Source organism: Podarcis raffonei, chromosome 8 (assembly GCF_027172205.1).
Source record: "Podarcis raffonei isolate rPodRaf1 chromosome 8, rPodRaf1.pri, whole genome shotgun sequence".
NCBI lineage: Eukaryota > Metazoa > Chordata > Lepidosauria > Squamata > Lacertidae > Podarcis > Podarcis raffonei.
The window spans coordinates 82218113-82244392 of NC_070609.1; the positions used below are offsets into that span (position 1 = coordinate 82218113).

The 26280-nt window shown below is 48.9% G+C and overlaps 1 protein-coding gene across 4 annotated transcripts in view; it reads right to left on the reverse strand.

Annotated features, from left to right (window-relative positions):
• USP48 (ubiquitin specific peptidase 48) overlaps nucleotides 1-26280 on the reverse strand; it is a 40503-nt gene continuing 14223 nt past the window's right edge. For 2 of the 4 annotated variants that reach the window (XM_053401198.1, XM_053401201.1), the window contains 16 exons: nucleotides 24215-24415; nucleotides 21403-21517; nucleotides 20217-20347; nucleotides 17226-17294; nucleotides 14096-14244; nucleotides 12969-13091; nucleotides 11251-11312; nucleotides 10801-10911; nucleotides 9552-9682; nucleotides 7369-7475; nucleotides 4893-4997; nucleotides 4122-4277; nucleotides 3517-3642; nucleotides 2401-2449; nucleotides 1933-1959; nucleotides 1-1811 (listed from right to left, as the gene is read on the reverse strand). In XM_053401198.1, coding sequence (XP_053257173.1) covers nucleotides 1789-1811; nucleotides 1933-1959; nucleotides 2401-2449; nucleotides 3517-3642; nucleotides 4122-4277; nucleotides 4893-4997; nucleotides 7369-7475; nucleotides 9552-9682; nucleotides 10801-10911; nucleotides 11251-11312; nucleotides 12969-13091; nucleotides 14096-14244; nucleotides 17226-17294; nucleotides 20217-20347; nucleotides 21403-21517; nucleotides 24215-24415 — 1685 coding nt within the window. In that variant the 3' untranslated portion in view covers nucleotides 1-1788. Of the gene's footprint in view, nucleotides 1812-1932; nucleotides 1960-2400; nucleotides 2450-3516; nucleotides 3643-4121; nucleotides 4278-4892; nucleotides 4998-7366; nucleotides 7476-9551; nucleotides 9683-10800; nucleotides 10912-11250; nucleotides 11313-12968; nucleotides 13092-14095; nucleotides 14245-17225; nucleotides 17295-20216; nucleotides 20348-21402; nucleotides 21518-24214; nucleotides 24416-26280 lie in introns of those variants that run through there. The other 2 variants (XM_053401199.1, XM_053401200.1) reach the window with 2 other exon arrangements.

Here is a 26280-nt window from a genome sequence, read left to right on the forward strand (position 1 = left end):
TGAAAAAAACACACACGCTTTATATGCAATACAGTACAAATAAGGTAAGACTGACCATGTGGACACACTTTTAATAAGGCTCTGAAAACTAGTCCAAAAACATTTTGCAAGTGTGGACGAATAAGAGGGTCCCAAGCATGAGGAGTGAGGCTTGAGCCCATTTCCCCTGCTGAGCTGCGACCGGCAGAAATGGTGGTTTGGTACAATTTAGGCATCACTCGTGTGTCAGTCTCCATCTTTTCTCTCTCTCTCTCTCTCTCACTCAGTATGCACACATATATACAAGCACAGCATGGTCGATCGGTCTTCCTTGTGAATTAAGACACACTCTGCCCCGCCCCCCATCAAGGAAATATTACGAAACCCGGAAAGGGGGGGTGGGTAGGTGGTGGGGGAAGTAAATGGAAAATAAAAATATCAGAACTCCCAGGGGCTAGATGTCCATGCATCACTGCTTTCCATCTAGAACAATTAAGACCACTTCTGGGCCTGGCTTCTGAAAGGGAGGAGGAGGAGAAGGAGAGAATGGCAGGCTGCTCTATAAAGCACTCACAACGGCAGACTGAATTATTACTGTTAACTCTTTACCTTGGGAAAGAATAAGATTGTTCAGCACCACGTTTCGCCTCTTTCAAAAGAAAGACCCAGGGCTGTTCACTGGATCCAAAGCCAGCACGAAGGTAGACCCAGAACGAACCTCAACGCCCCCCACTCCCATAGCCCCAGCTGGGAAACCTCGCCAATTTCGCAGGCTCCCTCTCCTGCCTTCCCCGGAACAGCAAATTGAGATAGTATAGTAGGACCACCAAATTTACAGCTCTCTGTTACAAAAGGGAAAATGAACTTCTCACACCCTTTTGAAATGCTAAAGCTCCCCCCGACGGTTGTGCAGGACCATCATCATTTTTCAAAGCTCTTTTGGATATGTGTCAGAAGGTCTAAGGAAGCGTTTGTGCATTGCTCCCCACTCCAAAGAAAAAGGCAGGCAAGTGGGGGGGGGCGGGGAGACTCTGCCTCCACTCGCACCAAGTCTCACTTGAGCTCCTGGGCGACTGGGTCAATCTGGCAGGGCTGAAAACTGGGGCTTCCCTCCACCAGAGAAAGTGGTCCAAAATAAATCAAGTTATTCCCGAGAATAATTCACTATGATTAATTATCAGGGGCCCATCTTAAAATGTTGGAAGTGAAGTCTTAAACAAAAGCAAAACAAAACAAAACAGGAGGGCATTGTTTTTTGATAACAGGCTGAGTAAGTGCCTCTCTCCCCATACCCACCCCAAACCTCAGGCTTTTAGAAAGGGATTTTGCAGGCTGTTCAATCCTGGGGGGCATATCTACGAAGTGCCAGAGGAAGCCAAGGGCTACTGGAAACAGAAAACCCTGCAAGTTCACAAAAGACCTCTGCCAGGGAGCCGAACATCTGCCTCGCTGAAAGAGCAGGTCCAGAAATGAAGGTCGCAGGAGGGTAGGTGGGGGAGATCTGATGCTGCAGCAAGCCGACCCTTCTTCCTCTGCAGGAGGGAAACGGAGAGGTGCAGCCTTGAAACCGCTCAACGCTCCACCTCTGTTGTACTAGGCCAGAAGCTCTCCTCCGAAGAACAGCTCTTTCTCTCTCTCTCTCCTGCAGCGCAAGTGGGTGAGGGGGCCAAGGCCCTTCAGAATGGAGTCCCACCTGGGCGGCTGGCTGGTCTTTTTGAAGTCCACTTTTCCTGGAATGCCCAGCCAGAGCCCAAACTCATCTCCCTACACCCCAGTTACTTCTGCTGCTGGCACGGTTGTCGAAAAACATTAGTGTCCAAGGAGACCGGTACCTGGAGAGTAAATGGAAGGGGGAGGGGGGAATTTGGAAAGGCGGAGGGAGAAAGGTTAGAAGAGAGCAAAACACGGTGGCAGGTAAATATAAGGCTGGAGGGAAGAGAAAACAAAGCATACCTTTAAATCCCTCTTCGGGCATGCAGACTGCAAAGGAAAGCAAACAGGTCAAGGTACATTCTGAGGTGTGGAGGTTAGGGTCAGAGGAAGCTGCCTTGTACAGTTAGACCCCTGGCCCTTCTAGTTCAATATTGCCTACAGTGGCTCTCCAGGTTTTCAGGCAGGGAGACTCTCCCAGTCCCAACGGGAGATGCCGACTGGGTACTTCGACATGCCAAGCAGGTGCTCTACCGAGCTACAGCTCCCCACAAGCTTCAATAACGTCTTCTTGGCAGCTTTCCCTGGCACTGGGGGGGGGGCGACCAAGGTCTCGTTCCCACCCCTTGACAACCGTGTGAGTCAGTCTCAGACTGGACCCTTTGCTCCAGCTACCACCTCCTGCCTCCCCAGTCCAATAGGTAAAAATGACTGGGCGGGAAGAAGCAGGGATTCTTCCAGAGGAGCGTGCGTGTGCAAACTTCTCCCTACCTTGCATTACATCATCTATTGCTGCATAGTCCACAATTGGTTCATCTGCCTGTCGGAAGAAGGGAAAAAGTGAGACATGAGAAGAGGAGCCCTATTAAGCCAATTTGGCTGATGTGCTTTCAAAAGAGAGACAAGGCCTCCTGCTCCATGTCACCAGACGACATTTCCAGGCCAAACACTCCAGATCCAGAATAAAAGCAAAGAAACAAGGCGGTCCGTCCCCTTTTGGGAACCTGGCCGGAACTGTTCACAGCTGTGGCGACGAGGGCTTTAGGGTGGCTTATCCCTACTGACTTTTTATAAAGGTGTCTGCAATAGCTTCAGACAGGAAAGGGGCTGGTCCACTTAATTATCTCTGTCAACAGGATTTGCAGCAGTTGACCACTAGCCAGCCACCTTTTCCTCCCAGAAGTCAAAACCAGCACTTACTTCCAGTGGCTCTTCTTCAACCATTGTTTTGAAGTTAAAGGAGATCAAGGCAGCCCAAAGATCCAAATGAGTTACAGACCGGGGCAGGCGGGGGAGAAGACAAGTTAAGGTAGTGTGTTCTTGGCTTCCTTTTTGCGGGGGAAGGGGGGATCTGAGCCCAGGCCAAAATAAGGCCTCAGGTGGGCACTATGACCAGTCAGGGATGGATGGATGGATGGATGAATGAATGAATGCAGGAAGGGGTAACTGGTGACCCCCAAAGTGTTGGTCTACAAATCCCATCAGCCCCTGCTCAGCCAGCATGAAAGCATACAAACAGCCCTGCTGGATCAAGCCAATAGCCCATTTTGCCCAGTTTTATGTTCTCACAATGGCTGACCAGATGGACCAATGGGAAACACACAAGCAGAACCCGAGTGCAACAGAAACGCTCTCCTCCTGTGATTCCCAGTAACTAATATTCTGAAGCCCTGTTGCCTCCAGCAGTTGAGACAGAGCATTGCTATTGTGGATAGTAGCCATTGATATGGTCCCTGCCCCTAAACTTCCTAGTGAAAAGTAGGTAGGCTGGAAGTTTTGGGCACAGAGGGAGCCAGATTGCATTGTGGCACACAACCACTGGCCTTGCTACAAATATCTTGGTGGAAGGAGAACCACACCTAGCGGCAAGCAACTCTCCCGGCTTACCTTTAATAAAACAACGGACTCCGGAGTGACTCCGAGGCTGCCAAGCGTCGCCGAGTCGTCGGTGAGTATCGCCCCATCGATCGACAGGTTCTGGTCGAAAGGAGCAACGGAGAAGGCGTGCATGATCTGTGTGCCAAAATGAGGGGCAGGAAGGGCAACCGTTGTGGGCAGCAAAACAAACACAGGTGGCTTTTAAGAAATACGAAACCTCACGGCAAAAAGTTGAGGCGTGCTGCTTCCTCCGTTTCTCTCCCCCTCTTGCCCCAATCTGTCACCTCCGCTTTGTCCCTTTCAGCCCCAACCCACAGCCAAAGGGGCACTCCTCTGCTCCCCACATTCTCACTTCAGGTGGTGGTGGGGGGGGGGAGAGAAGGATCCAATATCTTAAAATAAGATCACAGGTCTTAAAAGAGTGATCAGAATCATCAAGGGGAGCAGCACCCTTTCTCTTTTCCCACTGGACGGCCATCTGTCAGGGATGCTTTAGCTGCAATCCCTTGGAGGTCACGGCCAACTCTACAATTCTATGATTCTGCGGATTCCCCACGCCGACCGCCAGGACTCAGGCAAGCCACCTCCAGGGCTCAGGGCAAAGTCCGCCTCACCTGAATTTTCAGGTCTTTCAACGTCTGGTTCGCCGACACCAGGAGGGCTTTCTCCCCGCGCACCTTCCTGTGCCGCGTGCTCCGGCGGATCCCCTGCTTTTGGTAAACTATGTAGTTTGGGTGCGACATTTTCTGCCGTTTCGTGTTGCTGTTGGCCTGGAAGCAGGAAGGCGGCTCATTGGACTCGACTGCCAGAGCGGCAGGTTTGTTTCCTGACTTAGCAAACAAAATCCCTACTCCCACCCGCCATGTTCTTATCTAAGAGGCTCTAATGAACTGCAGTGCCAGACCTGGGGAACCTGTGTGTAGCTCTTGAGATTCTGTCCACTTCCAAGTCCCATGAACCTTCAGCCAGCTGGAATTGGCCACACATTTTTAAGAACTGAAGAGCCCTGCAGCTGGACCCAGCTAGTTCAGCCTCCTGTTCTCTGTGTGGCCAACCAGGTGCCCATTATGGGAAACCAGGAAGCAGGACCGAAGCACAAGAGCCCTCTCCCCTCCCCAGGTTTCCAGCATCTAGTCTTCAGAAACATTCCTGCTTCTGACTGCGGAGGCCACCCAAGTTGGTGGTCATCCCTGCCTCCTGTGGGAGAGAGTTCCGCAGTTTAAGTACATGCTTTTAAGTCTGGCCTCAAATCGTGTGCTTCGACCACTTGCTTTCAGCGGTTCCAGGGTGCAGAGATGAGGAGCAAGTTCACAATCCACAGAGGCCCAGGAGGAGGAGGAGAAACAAACGACCTTAAAACAAAAAAATGGTGACCAAGGACATACCTGGTTAAAATCTGGATCCTGCTCCCCTTCCAGGCGGGCCTCCTCTCGCTCCTCCTCTGCCTCAGAGCTGCTCATGTTCAGCTCTGGGGCGGCATCCTTCATGACCTGGACATGACATCAGAAGCAAGGGGAAAACAAAGGAAAGGAAAACAGCACACCTGTGAGTCGCCTTTAGAAAAAAGGAAAAGGCACCTGAAGTCAGAGGTTGTCAGGAGTTCACCGCAGCCACAGAAGGCTCAAAAACATGAGAGTTGCGTCATAAGGCTGTTGGTAGATGCTGGTCTCTACCTCAAGATTGGGCAAGGAGAAATCTGTGTATATGTCTCTCTCTCTCTCTCTCTCTCTCTCTCTCTCTCTCTGTGTGTGTGTGTGTGTGTGTGTGTGAAATAGAGAGGATTTGACTAAGTGACGCGGGTTGTGCTGTGGTCTAAACCACAGAGCCTGGGGCTTGCCAATCAGAAGGTCGGCGGTTTGAATCCCCACGGCGGGGTGAGCTCCCATTGCTCGGTCCCTGCTCCTGCCAACCTAGCAGTTTGAAAGCACGTCAAAGTGCAAGTAGATAAAGAGGCACCGCTTGAGCGGGAAGGTAAACGGAGTTTCTGTGCGATGCTCTGGTTCACCAGAAGCGGCTTAGTCATGCTGGCCACTTGATATGGAAGCTGTACACTGGCTCCCTTGGCCTATAGAGCGAGATGAGCATGCAACCCCAGTCATCCGCGCCCGGGTCTAATGGTCAGGGGTACCTTTACCTTTTATGTATTTGACTACAAAATGTGAAGCCTAATCAGCTTTGGGGACTTGCTTTGAGATAAGATCTTGCAACACCAAAGGCCCATTAAGCGCACCTGATCTTCTAGCAATGGCCTGTTCACCCAAATTGACTGCTTTTCTATTCCCCTCCATTGCTTCCACTGTCGCTGTCTTTCAATTCTCTCCCCGTTCCCTAGGTGTTAAAAATACAGGACACAAACGGCATGGAAGCCTAGATCGGATCTTCCCTGCCAAGAGCGACCCTTGGCAACAACCAGCCCGATTGTAGCCGTTCTGTTATGCTGGCCAAGGTGATGCTGTTTGCCCTTCAACATGCTCTGTTCCCCGACACAAACAAACCCCTCTGCCCTTTTGCAACAGCAGCAGCTGCAGAGGAAGAAGATCCTGCATGCAGCCTCTCCAGAAACCTGCTCAACAGGATCTTGTGACCTTCCCACACTAGGACTTAATATTCTGCTGTGATCAGCTGGTTCCCAGCACCTTGGCGGAAACACCAGGACATATGTCAGAAGAGGGGAGAGTCATCATGTATTCCTGAGGTGGGTAGGCATCTTTCAGCAGCTCCCTGAAGTTCCCCCAGGACCATATAAAGCTGGGGAAGGGCTGAGCCTCAGTGTCCCGGGTTCAAACCCTGACAGCATCTCCCATTGAGGCTGGGAAAGACCCTGGAGAGTCATTGCTGCCAGTCAGTGTAAACAATGCTGACCTAGATGACCCCAACGATCTGGCTCAGCGTAAGGTATAAGGAAATTTCCTACTCAAACCAGCCCTTTACTCAGAACCATGAGGACTAGAAATCTGCCTTTGTTTACAAGAGGAGTGCTTTGCATGCAGAAGGCCCCAGAGAAAACTCTCCCCACGTTCTTATAGCTTGAGACTCCATCTCCAACCAAGGAAGCACACAAGCTTGACAAACACCTTTCGTTTGCTTCCCCCTGCTCCCCTGCTCAGCTGTTCAGAGATATACTGCCATTGGCCATGGAGGTTCCATTGCAGCTCAACAGTCCCTCCCCAACGTTTCACCTAAGAAGTTCCTGAAGTCCATATGCCAGTGGCCCCGACAGGATTGTGCTGTAACAGAGAACTCAATGAAGGCTGGGATATCCCAGTTGGTAGAGCATGAGACTCTTAATCTCAGGTTAACTGCTTCAAGCCCCACATTGGGCAAAAGATTCTTGCATTGCAGTGGGTTGGACTAGAGGATTATCGTGGTCCCTTCCAACTATGATTCTATGAAGGCCAGAGAAGGAAGGAGGGATTAGGCCAGAACTATGAAGCAGATGGCGCTGTGGGTTAAACCACAGAGCCTAGGACTTGCTGATCAGAAGGTCAGCAGTTCGAATCCCCGTGACGGGGTGAGCTCCCGTTGCTTGGCCCCAGCTCCTGCCAACCTAGCAGTTCGAAAGCACATCAAAGTGCAAGTAGATAAATGGATACAGCTCCGGCGGGAAGGTAAACGGCGTTTCCATGAGCTGCTCTGGTTTGCCAGAAGCGGCTGAGTCATGCTGGCCACATGACCTGGAAGCTGTACGCCGGCTCCCTTGGCCAATAAAGCGAGATGAGTGCCGCAACCCCAGAGTCGGTCACGACTGGACCTAATGGTCAGGGGTCCCTTTACCTTTACCTTATGAAGCAGAGAGAGACAGAGAGAGAGAGAGTGCACAAAGGAGAATATGCAGGGGTGGGGTGGACAGAGTCTCTCTACCTTTTTGTTGTCCACCACTTTCCGCACGTAGATGGTGGCCTGGGCATATTCCCTCAGGTCCCTCTGCTGCTGGCACAAGAGCCCTTCTCTGCATTCTGAGCACAGCTCTGGAAGGTCGGGGAGCAAAGAAAGGAAAAAGGCCGATGAACTACCAGCGGGGTCTGTTTCTACAAAGACCAAGCACTTTGGGCAATGTCACTAAACCAAGAACAACCACAAGCCTTTATTTACTTACACACACACACACACACACACACACACACACACACACGTACAGATCTTTCAGAGGTAATCTTCATTTCTTCTTCATGTACAGTGGTACCTTGGGTTACATACGCTTCAGGTTACAGACTCCGCTAACCCAGAAATAGTACCTCGGGTTAAGAACTTTGCTTCAGGATGAGAATAGAAATTGTGCTCTGGCGGCGTGGCGGCAGCAGGAGGCCCCATTAGCTAAAGTGGTGCTTCAGGTTAAGAACAGTTTCAGGTTAAGAACGGACCTCCATAAACGAATTAAGTACTTAACCTGAGGTACCACTGTAATTCTTTTTACAGTGGTACCTCTGGATGCGAACAGGATCCGTTCCGGAGCCCCGTTCGCATCCTGAAGCTAACGTAACACGCGCATGACATCATTCTGAGCGTCTGCGCATGCACAAGCTCTGAAACCTGGAAGTAACACGCTCCGTTACTTCTGGGTTGCCACGGAGCGCAACCCAAAAATGTTTTTCCTGAAGCGTATTCATCCCGAGGTATGACTGTATTTATTTCTTTTTTCTTTTGATAAAAGTAATAATCATAAATAAATAGGAATAAAAATGTGCACCCCACCCCAATCCATTCCATTGTAACTATCCAACCTCCCAAAATTTCAACACCTCTTGTGATGGTTTGACCCCTTCCCGTTTTAACAGTACCAATTCTACAAACACCTTCCATAATTTCTCCTGCGTATTCCCCATCTTACCTTAGTGGCACATGCTAATTTATCATTAATAGCTACATCCCACACCTCTTTATACCATTCTTCCATTTTATATTCTACTTGCCCCTTCCACTTCCTAGTTCTCATAATTCATGCAGCTGTCAATAAATTTGTGAGCAAGTCCTTCACAGCCTGCAAACCTTCCACTCCATTGTGAATGGATAATAATGCTACCTTAATATGGCTTACAACACAGACCAATACCAAAATCCTACAGCATACAGTGTATTCTGTATTGTATACAGTGGTACCTCAGGTTAAATACTTAATTCGTTCCGGAGGTCCGTTCTTAACCTGAAACTATTCTTAACCTGAAGCACCACTTTAGCTAAAGGGGCCTCCTGCTGCCGCCGCGGCCCGATTTCTGTTCTTATCCTGAAGCACTATTTCTGGGTTAGCAGAGTGTGTAACCTGAAGCGTATGTAACCTGAAGCATATGTAACCCGAGGTACCACTGTAAATTCAAATTCATGTTATTATTATCCATTACCAGTTGATTCCTGTAATAAAGGAAGTAGAAAAACAAATAATAACGAAAAAGCTGCAATAACAGGAAACCAGCATATTATAATATACCTGGTTCAAATCTGAAGTGGGTTTTGGGTACATGCAGAAATCCCTTTATGACGTCTTGTCATCCTATATTTCATCGATTCTGAATTTGCTTTTCGTTATACTTTTTTGCATTTAAGGTGTCTTCTGTAGTGTTAGTCGCACCAAAAGCTCAATGAAAAATCACTATAAAAAATAAAATTCTAAAGCCGCTAGAAATTTTACAAAAAAACCCTGCTTGCAGCTTATATGTGAAATAGGAACCAGCCGCAAAAATATATATACTCTGGCTCTACGTAAAAGCCTTTGTTCCATCTCCAAAGCACAGGGGTTGGGCGGGAGAAGCTGTCATCTCTGAAGCACAGCAGCTGCCTGAAATAATTTTTGGCCGAACGCTCACATAATGCAAGCTAATAGTCTTGTGCACAACCTCAGCATGGAGCACAGCCCAGGCAGTCGGGCATGTCTGCAGGTCATCTAAAAATAAAAGTGGAATACCTGAGCTTGCAGCCACCTGCAGAAAAAGCGAATGCCAGAACCGAGTGGGAAGAGCGGAACATAGTGTGGAGTTTGCACAAGCCAGTGATTTTTTTAATGTTTATTTTTTGAGGTGGGGGAGATGGAGGAAACTTGCTTGCTTACTCACCAGGTTCGGTGATGAAGAGCGGTGCTTCGGGGCTGGCGTCTGTGGGCTGCCTCCTGATGACTCGAATGGCGTAGTCCACCACGAACAGCTTTTGGATCTTCTCCCACTCGCTGGGCCATATCAGAGCTATACTGTGCAAAGAAGCAGAACATGCTGCCTTACTTGGAAAGGGGAGCGCGGCCTCCCTCTTCCCGCAACAGACCACGTGCATCGAAAGCAGCAGGGAAGGGGACCCCAGTTAAAGAAGTGCTTTCAAAAAGCCTCAGCAAACACCACCCTGGTTATAATAATAATAATAATAATAATAATAATTTTATTTTTTATACCCCGCCCATCTGGCTGGGTTTCCCCAGCCACTCTGGGCGGCTTCCAAAAAACATTAAAATACTTTGATACATCAAACATTAAAAGCTTCCCTAAACAGGGCTGCCTTCAGATGTCTTCTAAAAGTCTGGTAGTTGTTCTTCTCTTTGACATCTGGTGGGAGGGCGTTCCACAGGGCGGGCGCCACTACCGAGAAGGCCCTCTACCTGGTTCCCTGTAACTTGGCTTCTCGCAGTGAGGGAACTGCCAGAAGGCCCTCGGTGCTGGACCTCAATGGGTAGAACGATGGGAGTGGAGACACTCCTTCAGATATACTGGACCGAGGCCGTTTAGGGCTTTAAAGGTCAGTGCCAACACTTTGAATTGTGCTCGGAAACGTACTGGGAGCCAATGTAGGTCTTTCAAGACCGGTGTTATATGGTCTCGGCGGCTGCTCCCAGTCACCGGTCTGGCTGCTGCGTTCTGGATTAGTTGTAGTTTACGGGTCACCTGGTTGGTTGGTTGGTTGAATGAATGAATGAATGAATGCAGGCTGCTTGCCCACGTGAGCCTTCATTCCAGAGGTGGCTGCCTGCTATTTATTCAGAATCTTGAGGACTAGAAACTTGCTTTGTTTTTAAGATCAGCAGCAGAGCACCTGCCTCACAGGTCCCAGGTTCTATTCCACGCAGCATCTGCATGTAGGGGCTGAGGGAGGAAAGGCCCTGCCTCAGACCCTGGATAACCCTGCCTGCCAGTGCAGACAATACTGAACTAGACAGGGCAAGGGATCTGACTCGGTAGAGATGGCAGCTCCCTGAGTTCCTACACTGGGCAGCTGCACGCTGAACTGCAACCCATGCAAATCCTCCTCACTGCCTCACTCCTTACCCCCCGCCCCCAAAATACCTGAAAAAGATGCAACTACTGAACGGAAGCAACTCACAGTTTAGAATCGTCTTTGGTCATGGAGGCAAACGTGAACATCAGGCCGCCATGTGGACAGAGAAGATCCCGGTTCCCAACCGAGGAGACGGGGCTGCAACGTGTAGGCCGCCTGGTTGTAGATCAGAAGAAGAGGCAGAGATGGCAGGCATTGCATAGCAAAAGCCCTTCTGACAAGCAAGAAAGTAGGGTTGCTACTTTCAATTTATTTTAACCAGACTAGAAAGAGGGAGAACGTGTCAGGTGGAAGCAGAGGAGCCTTCCAGCTCTAATAAAAGGGGGAAGGGTCTCTAAGCTCAGTGGCAGAGCCCCTGTTTCCATGCAGAAGGCCCCTGTTTTCAAGGACTAGCAAGAGAGATCTGGGGCTATGAAACAGAAGCTGTTTCACCCACTAGTCATAATGGCACCTGGCTGGTCAGCAGCCAGACTCACTCTCCCTTTGTCTTCTCACCTCACGAATTTCCTCCATTCTTCCACGAAGAACTTTGAGACGACGTACAGCTCGTCCACCTCCTGAAAGACAGTTTGCCAACTTTTGTGAAATTCAGACTTTCAGGGAGTTCCTTCAAGCGCTGCTTCCAAGAGCAGCCTTTCCCCTGCCGGTTTAAAGTTCTGCCCCCGAAACCATTGGTTAAAGGTTGCTGCCCAGAGGAAAGTTTTCAGGAAAAGCCAAGCAGCATTCATCAGGCTTCCTGAGAAGGCTGTAAACAATCACTTGGAACCACGGCCTGTAGTTTGGTTTTGTGGGTTTACTTAGGAGGGGCTGAATGCATGCAGGCAGTGATGCCACCTCTGGGCATTCAATTAGACTAGTCTTACATGCCCTGGAACACTCCAAAAGTTCTCAGCTACAACTTCCATCAACCCAGCCAGGGCTGATAGGAGTTGCAGCCCAAAATATATTAGGGACAAGCTACTTAACCTGGGGTCTTCCTTTGCTCAGAGGACAGCGTATTCAAGGACAGTTACAAACTGTCGATTAATGATCTTCACCACAGGCACTACTGCCCAGACGCAGAAATAGAGAACTGGTTTGGAGGCTGCTGACTGGATCTCTACAATGCGGCTGAGAAGCAGCTCTCAGGAAAAAACCCTTCGGCGCCAGAGACAGAGCTGGCACCCCTGACTGATATACACGCATCCCCCTTGGGGGGTACATTCCTGGACTCTGCACACAGAATTTATTTCATGGTGGTGCACATAAATGCAGTTGTGCACGAGTGGATGCACATAACTGGGGCATGCCTGTATATTATACAGTGGTACCTCGGGTTACATACGCTTCAGGTTACAGACTCTGCTAACCCAGAAATAGTGCTTCAGGTTGAGAACAGAAATCGTGCTCCAGCGGCACGGCAGCAGCAGGAGGCCCCATTAGCTAAAGTGGTGCTTCAGGTTAAGAATAGTTTCAGGTTAAGAACGGACCTCCAGAACGAATTAAGTACTTAACCTGAGGTACCACTGTATGTAGTTTTTAAGTCGATTTAGGTGGTTTTTATTTGGTTCCAAACTGCATTGTTTCGCATCATCTGCAAGCCACCCTAGAAACTTTTGAGTGAATGGCAAATTATAAACCTAAATAATGTCGTATTGTTATGGGTTGTATTCAACTAAGCCCTACTCACAGTAGACCCCCTGAAGTTAATGAACATGAGCCATGTCCATTAAACCAGATATATTTGTAAAAATATTTGCAAACCACTGCGTCTAACTGTGTGGGGGTGGTGGTTTACAGCACGAAAAAGCATAAAACCATACAATAAAAAGCCATGTTAAGAAACAGAACTCGGTTAACCATTGTGGATGACTTCTTAATTGCCTGCATTGGCCTGGCAGGATAGAAGTGGTTTCAGCAGGCGTTTAAAAGTGGACACAGAAGGCAGAAGGCACCCGCTGGATCTCTAGAGGCAGAGAGTTCCACAGGACTGGGCTGGTGTGTCTGCTCTGAGTAGCAACAGAAACAATCCATCATCTACCAGTCGCCATCGTGAAAGCACTTAAGAGGCTTTTGATGATTAAGCAGTCTACATACAACATATAAATGTGTGTACATACATATATTGACAAGAAGGCGACCATAAGTAACCTCTGCCGCTGCAACTATATGCACTCATTCTGAGACACACACAAGCACCCCACCCTGCTACCATGAACACCTGGTCTTCCTACCTCTGGCCAGCTGCTGAGGCAAGGCCGGTTTTTGTCCTGGAAGAGGTTTGGGAGAGATGCCTTCTGCTCGCCAGCCATCATTTTGTGGAGGGCCTCATTCTCTTCCCCTTCCCGTTCCAGAATCTGCAGAAAAACACACACGGGAGTCACTCCCCATCCTGATCGAAAGAAACTGGGGGTGGGGGAGCTATGTTTTTGCTTTACAGCATTGATTCCCAAACTTTTTATTGGGCGGGGGCGGGGTGTCCCTGGTTCCATAAACTCATCCCCAGTGCTGCCTACCCTATAAAAAATCATTACTCAGAACAGTGGTTGGCACGACCGGCGAAGGAACCATTAATTGCACATTCATTCAAAATCCAGCTAAAACTATTTCGTTTAAGGTAATCAACAAAACTGATGGACTTGCTCCAGAGATACCAGTCCGATAGTCATATCCATAGCCAACATATCCCTGCTGCTCCCTTGCCTCTCGCTGACCCCCTAGAAAATCCCAGCACCCCCAAAGACGTGGTACCACCCACTTTGGAAAGCACGGCTTGAAGCCAAGGGTTGTGGCAACAGTGCCTGCGATTCTTTGGCTGCAGGGACTGTGCGGTGGGGAGCAGTCTTAGGAAATATTGAGCTAGGTTGAGCCAACTCAGTAGGTTCTTATGCTCACATCTAAATCAGCGCTTGCTTTATTTCTAAGCACTATAGCTCAGTGGCAGAGGACCTGCAGAAGGCCTGAGGTTCAGTCCCTGGCATCTCCAGGGACAAAAGCCCTGGATACTGCCAGTCAGTGTTGACAATACTGAGGTAGATGAACCAATGAGTCTGCTTAGGGTGGCTTCCTACATAGCACAAACAGACCCAGAACTGTCCTGCAGGCATTGGGCAAACCTCCCCTGCCCCCTCTACGGCTCATTTGCCTGCAAAATTTCCTAGTGTTTGGGATTCTGGGGCATTCTTGGACACAGAGCACACTCCGCCTTAGGCAGGGAAAATGCAACCCAGACACCTTATAGAATCACAGAATTGAAGAGTTGGCAGGTACCCCCTGGGGTCAGCTAGTCCAACCCTCTGCAATGCAGGAATCTCAACTAAAGCATCCATGACAGGTGGCCGTCCAGCCTCTCCTTAAAAACCTCCAATGAAGAGGAATCCGCCACCTTGCACTGAGAACAGGAGTCTTTGCTGTTTGGGAACTCAGGGGCATTCCGGAAGTAGCGCTGCAGCTTCTCCCAGGCTTCTCCGGAGACCACCCTCCTCTCGTTCTCTGATATGCACAGGTTGCCTGCGGGAGGGGAGAAAACCGCCAGAGAAATGCAGTTGACTCGAGCAAAAAGAGGCACATCTCAATTCGAGCCCCCCCCCCTTTAAAACTCCCCTGGGTTAGCCACCAAACGGGAGTCCGAAGGAGTCAAACGGTCCCCAATGGACGTTGCTTTTTAATATGGAACAATTGTGAGGTTCCCTTTTGAGCAGCTTTCGGCTGCATGCTTCCACAGAGTTGGCAGGAATCCCGGGGCAGGTGGGTGAGAACACTTCAGGTCCAAATTGGTCCATTAAAAGACCAAGCACCCCGGAGACCAGTTTTCAAAGCATTAACCCTTCCCCACACATGATTTTTGACAAGCCCCCCAAGGAGGAGGAATTAGTTGCCGGAGAGCAGTGGGGCAGGAGAGGAACCCAGAGAAGCTGCTGTCAATCAGTGTAGACCAGTGTTTCCCAACTCGTGTCTCCAGCTGTTTCCGGACTACAATTCCCATCATCCCTGATAGCTAGGGATGAGGGGAGTTGCAGTCCAAAAACAGCTGGAGACCCAAGTTTGGGGAACACTGGCGTAGACAAAAACAGACAGCTTGTTTTGCTCCTTTAAAAACCAGTCCTTTCTCGGTACCACGAGGGACTGTAATCTTCCTTTGGAAAGCTTTCCTGCCTGAAACCCATGAGAAGCTGCTGCCGGTCTGTGTACACAACACTCGGCTAAGGTGGGCCAACGGTCTGATTCAGTATAAGGCTGCTCCTTGTGGTTTTTAAGGGAAAGTAGCGCCAAAGCAGAAAGCCAGGGCCATCTAACAAAGTTGGTATTTAGGGTGCGGGGACTTCCTATCTGCTTGCAAAGGGAAATGGTGACATGGTGCGTGTTGTCTGCTTAAGAGACGACTGTTACAGGGATTTCTGGGCGATTGGAGGTGAGTGCCAGGGTTAGGCACCCCTCCAAAAAAACCTCACGGATAGTGAGGTGTCGAGGGGACCAGCTGGGCCAATGGCCTGATTCAGTATAAGGCTGCTCCTTGTGGTTTTTAAGGGAAAGTAGCGCCAAAAGCAGAAAGCCAGGGCCATCTAACAAAGTTGGTATTTAGGAAATTCAAGACAGATGAAAGGAAGGCCTTTTCACGCACCAAGTAAGTTCACTATGGAACTCACTGCAGCAAGATGCCGCGATGGCCACCAACTTGAATGGCTTATAAATCAGAGGATCAGGCAAATTCGTGGAGGATAGGGTTATCAATGGCTGTCAGCCACAATGGCTATGCTCTGCCCTCCACAGCCAGAGGCATCAATGCTTCTGAATGCCAGCTCCTGGAAAACACACAAGAGAGTTGCTCTTGTGGCTCAGGGGTCCTGCTTGTGGGCTTCCCAGAATGAGCATTTGGTTGGCCACTGCGTGAGAACAGGATGCTGGACTAGAAGGGCCCCCTTTGGCCTGATCCAGCCTATTCCTAGGTATCCCTTCCCACCTGCTCTTATTCTAACCAGAAAACACATCAGCATCCGAGGCTCACAGAGGAAGGAACCACCACATGAAGCCGCTGGATGCAACCCAAGAGCAGCCTCCCCCTCTTCTTGCCCCCCAGGACTGAGGGCTCCTTGCAGAGTGCACCTATTCCTGCCTCCATTGCAGAGCAGAGAGCCTGCAAAAAAAAAGGCCCATTGCACATTAATAATTTGCTATGTGCTTGGTAAGGAGCCGCATCATCTCAAGAAGACCTTCCGCTTTCCAGCACAGCTCCTTTCTTTGCAGTCTCTAAGGTTACAGGGCAATTAGGGAGACGTAGCTGGCAATTAAGGCGGAGGAGGAGAATACGCTTTTGTTTTACCTCCTGCTCCAGGGGCGACCCAAGCATCAGGAAATGGGTGTGCGCCAAACGCAGGGGCCAACGCAGTCGCTGAGCCTGCAATTGCTTGAGATCTGGGAGAGGAGCACACTACGGGCTTCCTTAGGCTTTGCTAATTGCCAGAAGCAATGGCATATGCGGAGGCGAGCACATGCGCCTTGACTTCTTAAGCAAATTACCTTTCTGAAGGGCATCCTCCAAAACAAACACTCGCACTGAGATTATGTCTTGTTCAACGCAACCCAGCTATAAAAGCGGTAAGGGAGCAGGAGGCATTTGTATGTGAGATTCTCTCATTTTACAGCCACAGAAAATGGCCTGGGCCTACACGAACCTCCCTGGGTGCTAGCATCCTTGGGGGAGCACCTTCTCTCAAAAGAACATGAGCCTTCTGGATCCGGCCAGTGGCCCAGCTAGTCGAGAATCCTGCTCCCTCAGTGGCCAACCAGATCCCTGTGGGGAAACCAGCACACAAGACTGGAGCACAATAGCACTCTCCCCTCCTGCAGTCTACAGAAACTGGGATACAGGAGCACTGCATTCCTGGTGTCAGGGGGAGAGGGCAGCCCAGGATGCGAACTGGAAGTCCTCACACTCCTTTCTGAACACTAAGAATCGGCTCGCTCTCCACCCTGCTGAAACACATGGGTATTTTAGGGAGGCGGGTTTCACCCTTATAGGAAAGCCCTGGACATTGCCTACCCCACTGGAAACTCTTGTTGTATTGGACTAAGTAAGGTGTAGCGGTTCAAGCAGAGGGGCTAGAAATAGGGAAGGGCCTAGGTTCAAATTTGCACTTAGCTGTAGGAAAGCTCATTGTGTTTCCTTGGGGCAGTCTCTTTCTTTCAGCCTTGCAAGGCTGTGGTGATGAGAACATTGCAAAGAGGTGGGTGGAGAACTACACACACCACCCAAAGCTTATCTGAAGAAAGGTAGGAAATAAATACAGTACATAGTGGGGCATATATGTTAAGATGAGTTTGCTGAAATTTCAGCAGCTGGCACTTGCTTTGCATTTTTTATTTTAGAAGTGGGGTTTTTTAAATTGCATTTTCATGCTGTCCACTGCTCTGCGCTCCCATCAGAGTAAGGGCAGTACAGAAATGGAATCAATCATTCAAGCAGACATTTGAGAAGCAGCCCCAGCCCTCACCATGGGGGCAGATGATGTCCTCGTTGAACTTCAAGTCCTCTTCCTCCTGCTTCTCGGCGATGGATTCATCTGGAAAGCAAGGAGAGGATGCCATAGAGTGAGAACACGGAAAAAAACCAGGCCTCTTCTGCAATGATTCTGTATTCCGTTTGTGGAATGCTCTTCCTAGAGAGGTTCGTCTGCTGCCTTCATTACAAATCTTTAGTTTCCAGATGAAAACATCCCTCTTCAAACATGCCTTTGGGCTGTTAAGCAATCTAAGGCCTTTACTGTTTTTTATTATTCTTACACATTTTATGTTCTTATGTTGTAAATTGCCCTGTGATCTTTGGATGAAAGGCAATATATAAATTTAATTAACCACAACAGCACACCACAGCAGATGCTGAGGTTTACATTACTGTGTGCTCCCAATGGCCTCCTCAGCTGAAAGGAATGGATTCAGGTGAACAGGGCATGCTTCCTGGTGTTTAGAGACCTTTGCCACACAACTCCTAAGACACAGGTGGCCCCTCAACTGCTCCTGTCTCTGAACTGTCTCTACTCCAGCTGGTCATTGTAAGGACCGCCATTTTGGTGCCTCCGGTTCGCGCATTTACCCTTTTCCCTCCCTGTCCCTTTCTCCTTTTGTGCTGTGTCTTTTAGAATGTACTTGTGATGCTGAGGGCCAACTTCTTTGCTATCAGTCTTGTGAAAGAGGTGAAGAGATTTGATATCCACAGTGAGTCACGCATTAGGGGACCGATCAAGGAACTGACTTTACAATCCTATTTAGGCCATGCATAAGAACCGCAGTTTGTTTTTGTTTCTTTCCATAAAATTTTATTGAAACTTTTTCATTGTAAAAAACCAAACTAATCTGAATAAAAATTAAAAAGAGGAGGGAGGGAGGGAGGGAAGGAAGGAAGGAAGGAAGGAAGGAAGGAAGGAAGGAAGGAAAAAAAGTATATACAAAGTCCTCTCTCAAAGTTAGGTTTTTTTTGTTTTTTTATTAGGGCTGATTTAAATGAAAACAAAAAGAGAAAAATAAAATAAAGCCAAATCTTCTCCCAAAGGTTGATCTTAACTCTTGTGTCACACAGAAAGGGGGGAGCACTAAGTAAAACTAATTGCTGGACAACAATGCTTAGAGCAAGCGTAGGCAACCTAAGGCCTGGGGGCCAGATGCGGTCCAATCGCCGTCTCAATCTGGCCCACGTATGGTCCGGGAATCAGCGTGTTTTTACATGAGTAGAATGTGTGCTTTTATTTAAAATGCATCTCTGGGTTATTTATGGGGCCTGCCTGGTGTTTTTACATGAATAGAACGTGTGCTTCTATTTAAAATGCATCTCTGGGTTGTCTGTGGGTCATAGGAATTTGTTCTTTTTTTCCTCTCTTCAAAATATAGTCCGGCCCAAGGCTGAAAAAGGTTGCTGAACCCTGGCTTAGAGTGTTGGGACTATGACCTGGGGAGAGACCACACTTAAATCCCTAACCAGAATGCGGCAGCTAGACTGGTGACTGGGAGTGGCCGCCGGGACCACATAACACCGGTTCTGAGAGATCTGCATTGGCTCCCAGTACGTTTCCGAGTACGATTCAAAGTGTTGGTGCTGACCTTTAAAGCCCTAAACGGCCTCGGTCCTGTATACCTGAAGGAGCGTCTCCACCCCCATCGTTCAGCCCAGACACTGAGGTCCAGCTCCGAGGGCCTTCTGGCGGTTCCCTCATTGCGAGAAGTGAGGCTACAGGGAACCAGACAGAGGGCCTTCTCGGTAGTGGCGCCCGCCCTGTGGAACGCCCTCCCATCATATGTCAAAGAGATAAATAATTACCTGACATTCAGAAGACATCTTAAGGCAGCCCTGTTCAGGGAAGTTTTTAATATGTAACGCTGTACTGTTTTTAACACTGATTGGGAGCCGCCCAGAGTGGCTGGGGAAACTCAGCCAGATGGGCGGGGTATAAATAATAAATTATTATTATTATTATTATTATTATTATTATTATTATTATTATTATTATTACTAAGTTGGCCATGGAACTCACTGGGCAGGACCTTGGGCCATTTGCTGCCACTCAGCCTAACTTACCTCCCAGGGCTGCTGGGAGGATGAAATGAGGGCGGAGTGGGGAGAACCATGTATGGCACCTTGAAGCTCCTCACAGAAAAGGGTGAGATATAAACGCAATAAAATGAATTGCATAAATAAGGCCTACAGCTTACACTGGGGTTTCGTTCCAGGGATCTGTGCTCAAAGGCAAAATTAGGCAAAGTCAGAATGACCCCTGGAACCACCCCTGCGGCCTCAGATCTTGCAAGATTTCTTAACCGTTCTGCAAGATATTGCCGGAACATAACGCAGGGCCTTGTGTGATTGTCCAAGAACCCTGTAAAGCAGGGCAAAGGGCTTTAAAAGCTGCTTCTGCAAAGGAAAATCCTTTGGATGGCTCTGCAAGATCTTGCAAGAGGCTCCAGAGCCCAGCAAGCAAGGGTCTCCACTATTTACTTACTTACTTACTTACTTACTTACTTACTTACTTACTTACAATCTGCCTAAAGTTGCAATCAAATAAGAAGAGTATGTGTAACTTGTGGGCCTAGTGTAAATAAAAATTCATAGAATCACAGAGCTGGAAAGGACCACGAGGATCATCTAAGTCCAACTCTCTGCAGCGCAGGAATCTTCCACCCAAAATGGGGCTTGAACCCGTGACCCTGTGATTAAGGGTTTCATGCTCTACCAAGAATAATAATGATTCGTCCTTGAGGGGGTTCCACGTTCCAGATTTCACCAGCTCAAGAGTACAGGATCAACTGTGGAGCCCCTCGTGCGCTGAGGCCCTTCGGGCAAACCCTTTCCTCGGGATTTAACAGCATCCGAGTCCAGCCATCATCCCTTTGCGATGGGAAGGCAGGCAGGACTTTGCCCCGATGCTAGGCAGGGAGGCTGCAAAGACGTGTGTGTCCGTAAAAGGGTGAGTGGGGAGGCAGAGGCAGGAGGTTACCTTTGCTTTTGGCATCACCGTTCATCCTGCCGTTGCTCTGATCGGCATCCTCGTCTGGGTCATCCAGCTGCTCCAGGGCCAGCTGGCGCCAACTCCGCAATGACGATTTCCCAACCCAAAACCCGTCATTCCTGAAAGGAGACAAAGAGGCAACACACTGTGAAGATCTTTTTCTTTAATACAAACTTCACTGATTTTTTTTAAAACAATTACCAAGCACAAAGTGTTCAAGCACGTATGCAGTCATCCGCTTGACACCGAAACAGACTTGGGAAATCCTTTACAGACTGAGCTCCCATCCACTGGGATAATTTCTCCATAGTGGCCATTGTGACGGAGACGGAAGGGAGTTTACTGTACTATTGTACAAAACCCCGCTATAAATCAAAGCCGTACCGAGTCAAACTCATATTTCATTTTTATTCCACTTATCATAACTGGACTTTGTGGTTCTGCGGCTGTGTGTCTGGCATGGCACCAATGGCTGGAATGTCAAACCACCACTGAGAAGGACTGGAGTTCAAATCTTGCACATGAAGAGATTATCTATTACAGTGGTACCTCTGGTTGTGAACGGGATCTGTTCCGGAGGCCCGTTCACAACATGAAAAGAGCGCAACCTGCAGCGGCACATCTGCACACGCGCGGGTTGCAATTCGCTGCTTCTGCTCATGCGGCGAAACCCGGAAGTAACCTTTTCCAGTACTTCCGGGTTGCTGCGGGACATAACCTGAAAGAATGTACCAGTGGTACCTCGGGTTACATACGCTTCAGGTTACAGACTCCGCTAACCCAGAAATAGTACCTCAGGGTAAGAACTTTGCTTCAGGATGAGAACAGAAATTGTGCTTCGGTGGCGTGGCAGCAGCAGGAGGCCCCATTAGCTAAAGTGGTGCTTCAGGTTAAGAACAGTTTCAGGTTAAGAACGGACCTCCGGAACGAATTAAGTACTTAACCCGAGGTACCACTGTAACGTGAAGCGGATGTAACATGAGGTCTTGCAAAGACATTTAATTTCCCCCAGCTACATTTAAATATTAAACAGCCTAGAAATGCTTTTAAATAAAATGAATGCAGCTATTGATTTCCAAGCCACTTGCTCTCTTTTCAAAAATGTCTCCAGCAAAGTATGCCCCCCCCCCACCGACAGCCACTCTCTGCACACTTGAAAAGGGAACTTGCTTACCCTTTGACGGTCACCTTCAGCAAGTTGGAGACAGTTTTGTAGTCCTCATTCAGCTGGTTCTTCAGCCGCAGGACTCGGCACCTCTCCACCACACAGTCCCTGCAGAGTGCTTTGACTGAGGAGGAAGACACGAGCAAAAATACCGCCATCATCCTCAGTACAATATCCCTTGCTGTGCATTCTGGACAAGGTGTCCTTCCATAGGGCAGGGCTTAGATCTAAAGCAGCTGAGACAATGATGCAGCTTTCCTCCATCCGAAGACCTGCTTCATCCAGCTTCCTTTCCCCTCTTCACGCTGCCATCTGGGCATGTTTATCAGACCCTGATTTTAACAAGCAGTTAACCTTTCTCCTGCCTGTAGAACAGGAGACATAGGGACATAGGAAATTGCCCTGTACCAAGCCAGACCATTGCTCCATCTAGCTCAGTCCTGTCTACACTGACTGGCAGCAGTGGCTCTCTAGGGCTTTTGGCAGAGTGTCTCTCCCAGCCCTACCCAGAGATGGGGATCGAACATGGGCCTTCTTCTTGCCCGGCAGATGCTACACCACTGAGCTACCAGTGCCCCTTCCACATCCCATGGAGGAGAACTCTGTTTATGACTACCCAAACTAACGCTTTCAGCGTAGCAGCACCAGCACTTGGGAACATTGTAGGCAAGCACGTCTAGTGTCAATATTTTAACGTTTGCTGCAAAGCTTGTATTGCCAAGTGCGGTTAGAGAGTTAGTCTGATTCTGCATGGGTCATTTTTTCCTGTTATCTCTGGGGCACCTCCAACTAAGTTTTACTCCAGGCAAACCTATCGAAATGAATGGACCTAACTTAGCTGTAGCCATTAATGTCAGTAAAAGGTAAAAGTAAAGGTACCCCTGCCCGTACGGGCCAGTCTTGACAGACTCTAGGGTTGTGCGCCCATCTCACTCAAGAGGCCGGGGGCCAGCGCTGTCCACAGACACTTCCGGGTCACGTGGCCAGCGTGACATCGCTGCTCTGGCGAGCCAGAGCCGCACACGGAAACGCCATTTACCTTCCCGCTAGTAAGCGGTCCCTATTTACCTACTTGCACCCGGGAGTGCTTTCGAACTGCTAGGTTGGCAGGCGCTGGGACCGAACAACGGGAGCGCACCCCGCCACGGGGATTCGAACCGCCGACCTTTCGATCGGCAAGCCCTAGGCACTGAGGCTTTTACCCACAGCGCCACCCGCGTCCCCTATATTGTCAGTAGCTCTACGTAAAATAGGACTAACACTGGACAGAACTCTTTGAGATGCTTTAACACTCTTGCATGCAATTAAAAAAAAACCAAGTTGGCAGCTTATAAATGCTATTATAACTAAGTGGCAATTAAAGACACGCACACCAGCCAGTTCCTGTCTGGAGGAGAGGGATGGCTAAGCGCTTTATGGAAAGGGGAAACCTCAGTCTGAGAGTGTCAGCTTCACTCTCAGCCTTTGCGAATCAGCTTCTCTTGGGTTTAACAGCTTTCATCTCGAGATTCAGCCCTGAGAACAGCAGCTGGCAGGAACGAACTTGGGAGGGGGAGAGGCATAATTGAGAGGAAGGTGAGTTTACCAGCCAGGGCAGCAAAGAGCTCTCCCAGCTGCAGAAAGGCATGGGACCAGAAGAAAGTGTGGCATAGGCATTTGGAGGTTAACACATGTGCTGCAAAATAGATTTTGCTGGCACTCTGCCACTTGGAAGGCAGTATCAAGAGGAGGAGGTTTCAAGGGTGTGTGGTTGTTGTTGTTGTTAACCCGTCCATTCACCTCCTCTCTTTCCAAATAGTATGCACTTTTTATCACCTGCAATCACTTGGCTTAATTTGCCCCATTTAAACACTGTTGTTTTGCCCCAGCCACAGGATAGATTCCATAAGGAACAAGTGGCTCCCGTTGCTCACATCTCCTTTCCAGGAAACACTGTGCTCCTTGGTAGCTGCCTGCCAAGCTAAGGAAATTGCAACAGCCGGTGGAGTGTGGAGTGGTTCGAGTGTGGGAATAGCAGGACCTTAGAGGAGAGGGTTCAAATCCCACCCCCTCAGCCATGAAACTTACTGGGTGAGCTCTGGGGCCAGTCACTGCCTCTCAGCCTAACCTACCTCACAGGGTTGTGGTGAGCATTAAATGCCACCTTGAGCTCCCTGGAAAAGCTGGTGGGATATAAATTCAATAAACAAACAATCAAAAGTTATGGAACTCTAGTAAGAGCATAAAAGCCCTGCTGGATGAAGCCAATGGCCCGTCCAGTCCAGTCTCTTATTCTCAACCAGGTGCTCGTTATTGGAGACCTGCAAGGAGAAGAATTCTCCCCTCCTGCAGCTTCCAGTAACCGGCATTGAGATGGATTTACTGCCTCCAACCGTGAAGACAGAGCAGAGCCGTCGTGACTGGTCGCTCCTCTAACAAGGCAGGGTCTTTTGCGGGAGGCAAAGGTGGCGAGGAGCTAAGCCATGGGTAGGCAAACTAAGGCCCAAGGCTGGATCCGGCCCAATCACCTTTTAAATCCGGCCCATGGAGGGTCTGGGAATCAGCATGTTTTTACATGAGTAGAATGTGTCCTTTTATTCAAAATGCATCTCTGGGTTTATTTGTGGGGCCTGCCTGGTGTTTTAACATGAGTCGAATGTGTGCTTTTATTTCAAATGCATCTCTTTGTGGGGCATAGGAATTCGTTCATATTTTTTTTTCAAAATATAGTCCAGCCCCCCACAAGGTCTGAGGGACAGTGGACTAGCCCCCGGCTGAAAAAGTTTGCTGACCCCTAAGCTAAGCTCTCCTGGGACATGATCCCTTCTGGGGTTTGGCTTACCTGTCAGCCTGGGTCCTCCTCCATATCTCTTGTAGAAGTAGTCCGCGACATATTCAGAGACCCTTTTGACGGTGGGTATTTTGTCCGGGTGCAACTTTCCGTGAGAGCACAGGCAGGCCGTGTTATCGATGGGCTTGGGGGGAGTCGACTCATCCAGCCACTGCTGCAGCCATTCAAGAGACACGAAGTCATAGGGGCAGCCTGGAAGGAGGAGGAGGACAGGAGGGCTGGGGTGGGGCATCAGCGCCACAAGCCCTGTTTGCTTGGGCTCACCAAAAGTGTCTGCCTTGACCGGTGAAGCTTCACGATCACACATTCCATCCCCTGGCCAGCAAAACTCAAAATCTAAACAATCTAATCTTCAACTTGGCAAGAAACAAACAAACTGGGTTGTATCCAAGTCTGCCCTACTCAGAGTAGACCCGTTGAAATAATTTATAGTTGTGATTCCTGCATTGGAGGGGGTTGGACTAGATGACCCTTGGGTCCCTTTCCAACTGTACAATTCTATGAGTCCATTAATTTATATCCCTCCCTCTCTCCCTAAGTAGTCTAGGGTGGAAAACAGATGTAGCATTTGAAACAAAAGCGTAGCAAGCACTTTGAAAACAGAATGAAAACTATTACAGATAACATCTAAAATAAGTTAGTTTTTAAAAAACCCTAAAAGCAATTTGAAAGAGTTAAGAACATCCTTCCATCCAATGATCCAAGGGTTGCCTGGAATAGTATTATGAAGCCACGGAAAACACCTGGGTAAACAGGAATGTTTAAAAATTCCTCCTGGAAGGGAGTAATGATGGAGGCAGGCACACCTTGCTAGGGAGGGAGCTGCACAACCGGGGAACCACCACTAAAAAGGCCATATTGTGGGTCAGCACCAACCAGGCAGCTCTGGAAATTAGTGGACCCAAGTTAGTCTTGTCAGTTAATGTCTACGGGCCTCCTCTGCTTAACGCTAACACAGACTGTGAGAGTATAACACTTGTAAAATAGGACAACAACCTGAACTTCAGAAAATTAACTCCAGCACCCCACCCTCAGAAGCTCCTCCAGCTATTTGGGGGGTAAAGCAAGAAAGGGGCTTAGGCCACTGAAAATGTTGCTGCATGGTGATGTGTTCTCTCTCTCTCTCGCTCTCTCTCTCTCTCTCTCTCTCTCACACACACACACACACACACTCCCAGAGCAAACAGAGGCTCCATCAGCCCAACCACATCCCAGCTGCTCACTTTCTCCCCTGCGCTGAGCCAAAATGAGGATGAACAACCTCAGCTCATGGATGCATGAAGGAGCAAGCCATGCGTGCGACTGCTCCCTTAATGTAAGGTAACTCCATGCAGGTGGAAAACTAGTGCAATTATAGTGAAGGTTTATAGTGAAGGTATTATAGTGAAGTGCAATTATAGTGAAGGTTTATAGTGAAGGTATTATAGTGAAGTGCAATTATAGTGAAGGAAAGTAGTGCAATTATAGTGAGGAGTGCTAGACACACTCTTTCCAATATAATAATAATAATAATAATAATAATAATATTTTATTTATATCCCGCCCTCCCCAGCCGAAGCCGGGCTCAGGGCGGCTAACAACAATAAAACAATACAAAAGTACAACACAAACAACACTCTAAAATCATTCATTATAAAATTAATTAAATTCAAGCCACTGGCCACCATTGGGCCAGAGCTCCGCGAAGATTGCCGAGGGAGGGAGTCAGGCTGTGCCCTGGCCAAAGGCCTGGCGGAACAGCTCTGTCTTGCAGGCCCTGCGGAAAGATGTCAAGTCCCGCAGGGCCCTGGTCTCTTGTGACAGAGTGTTCCACCAGATCGGAGCCACAGCCGGAAAAGCCCTGGCTCTAGTTGAGGCCAGCCTAACTTCTCTGTGGCCTGGGACCTTAAAGATGTTTTTATTTGAAGACCGTAAGTTTCTCTGTGGGGCATACCAGGAGATATACTTGGTCCTGGTTTGTGTTTTTTTAAGAGTCATTTGTTAAAGGACACCAACACCACCCCAGCCTTGCCCACAGTGGAACAGTTCGTTCTGCCACATGTCATCATTTATCTCAT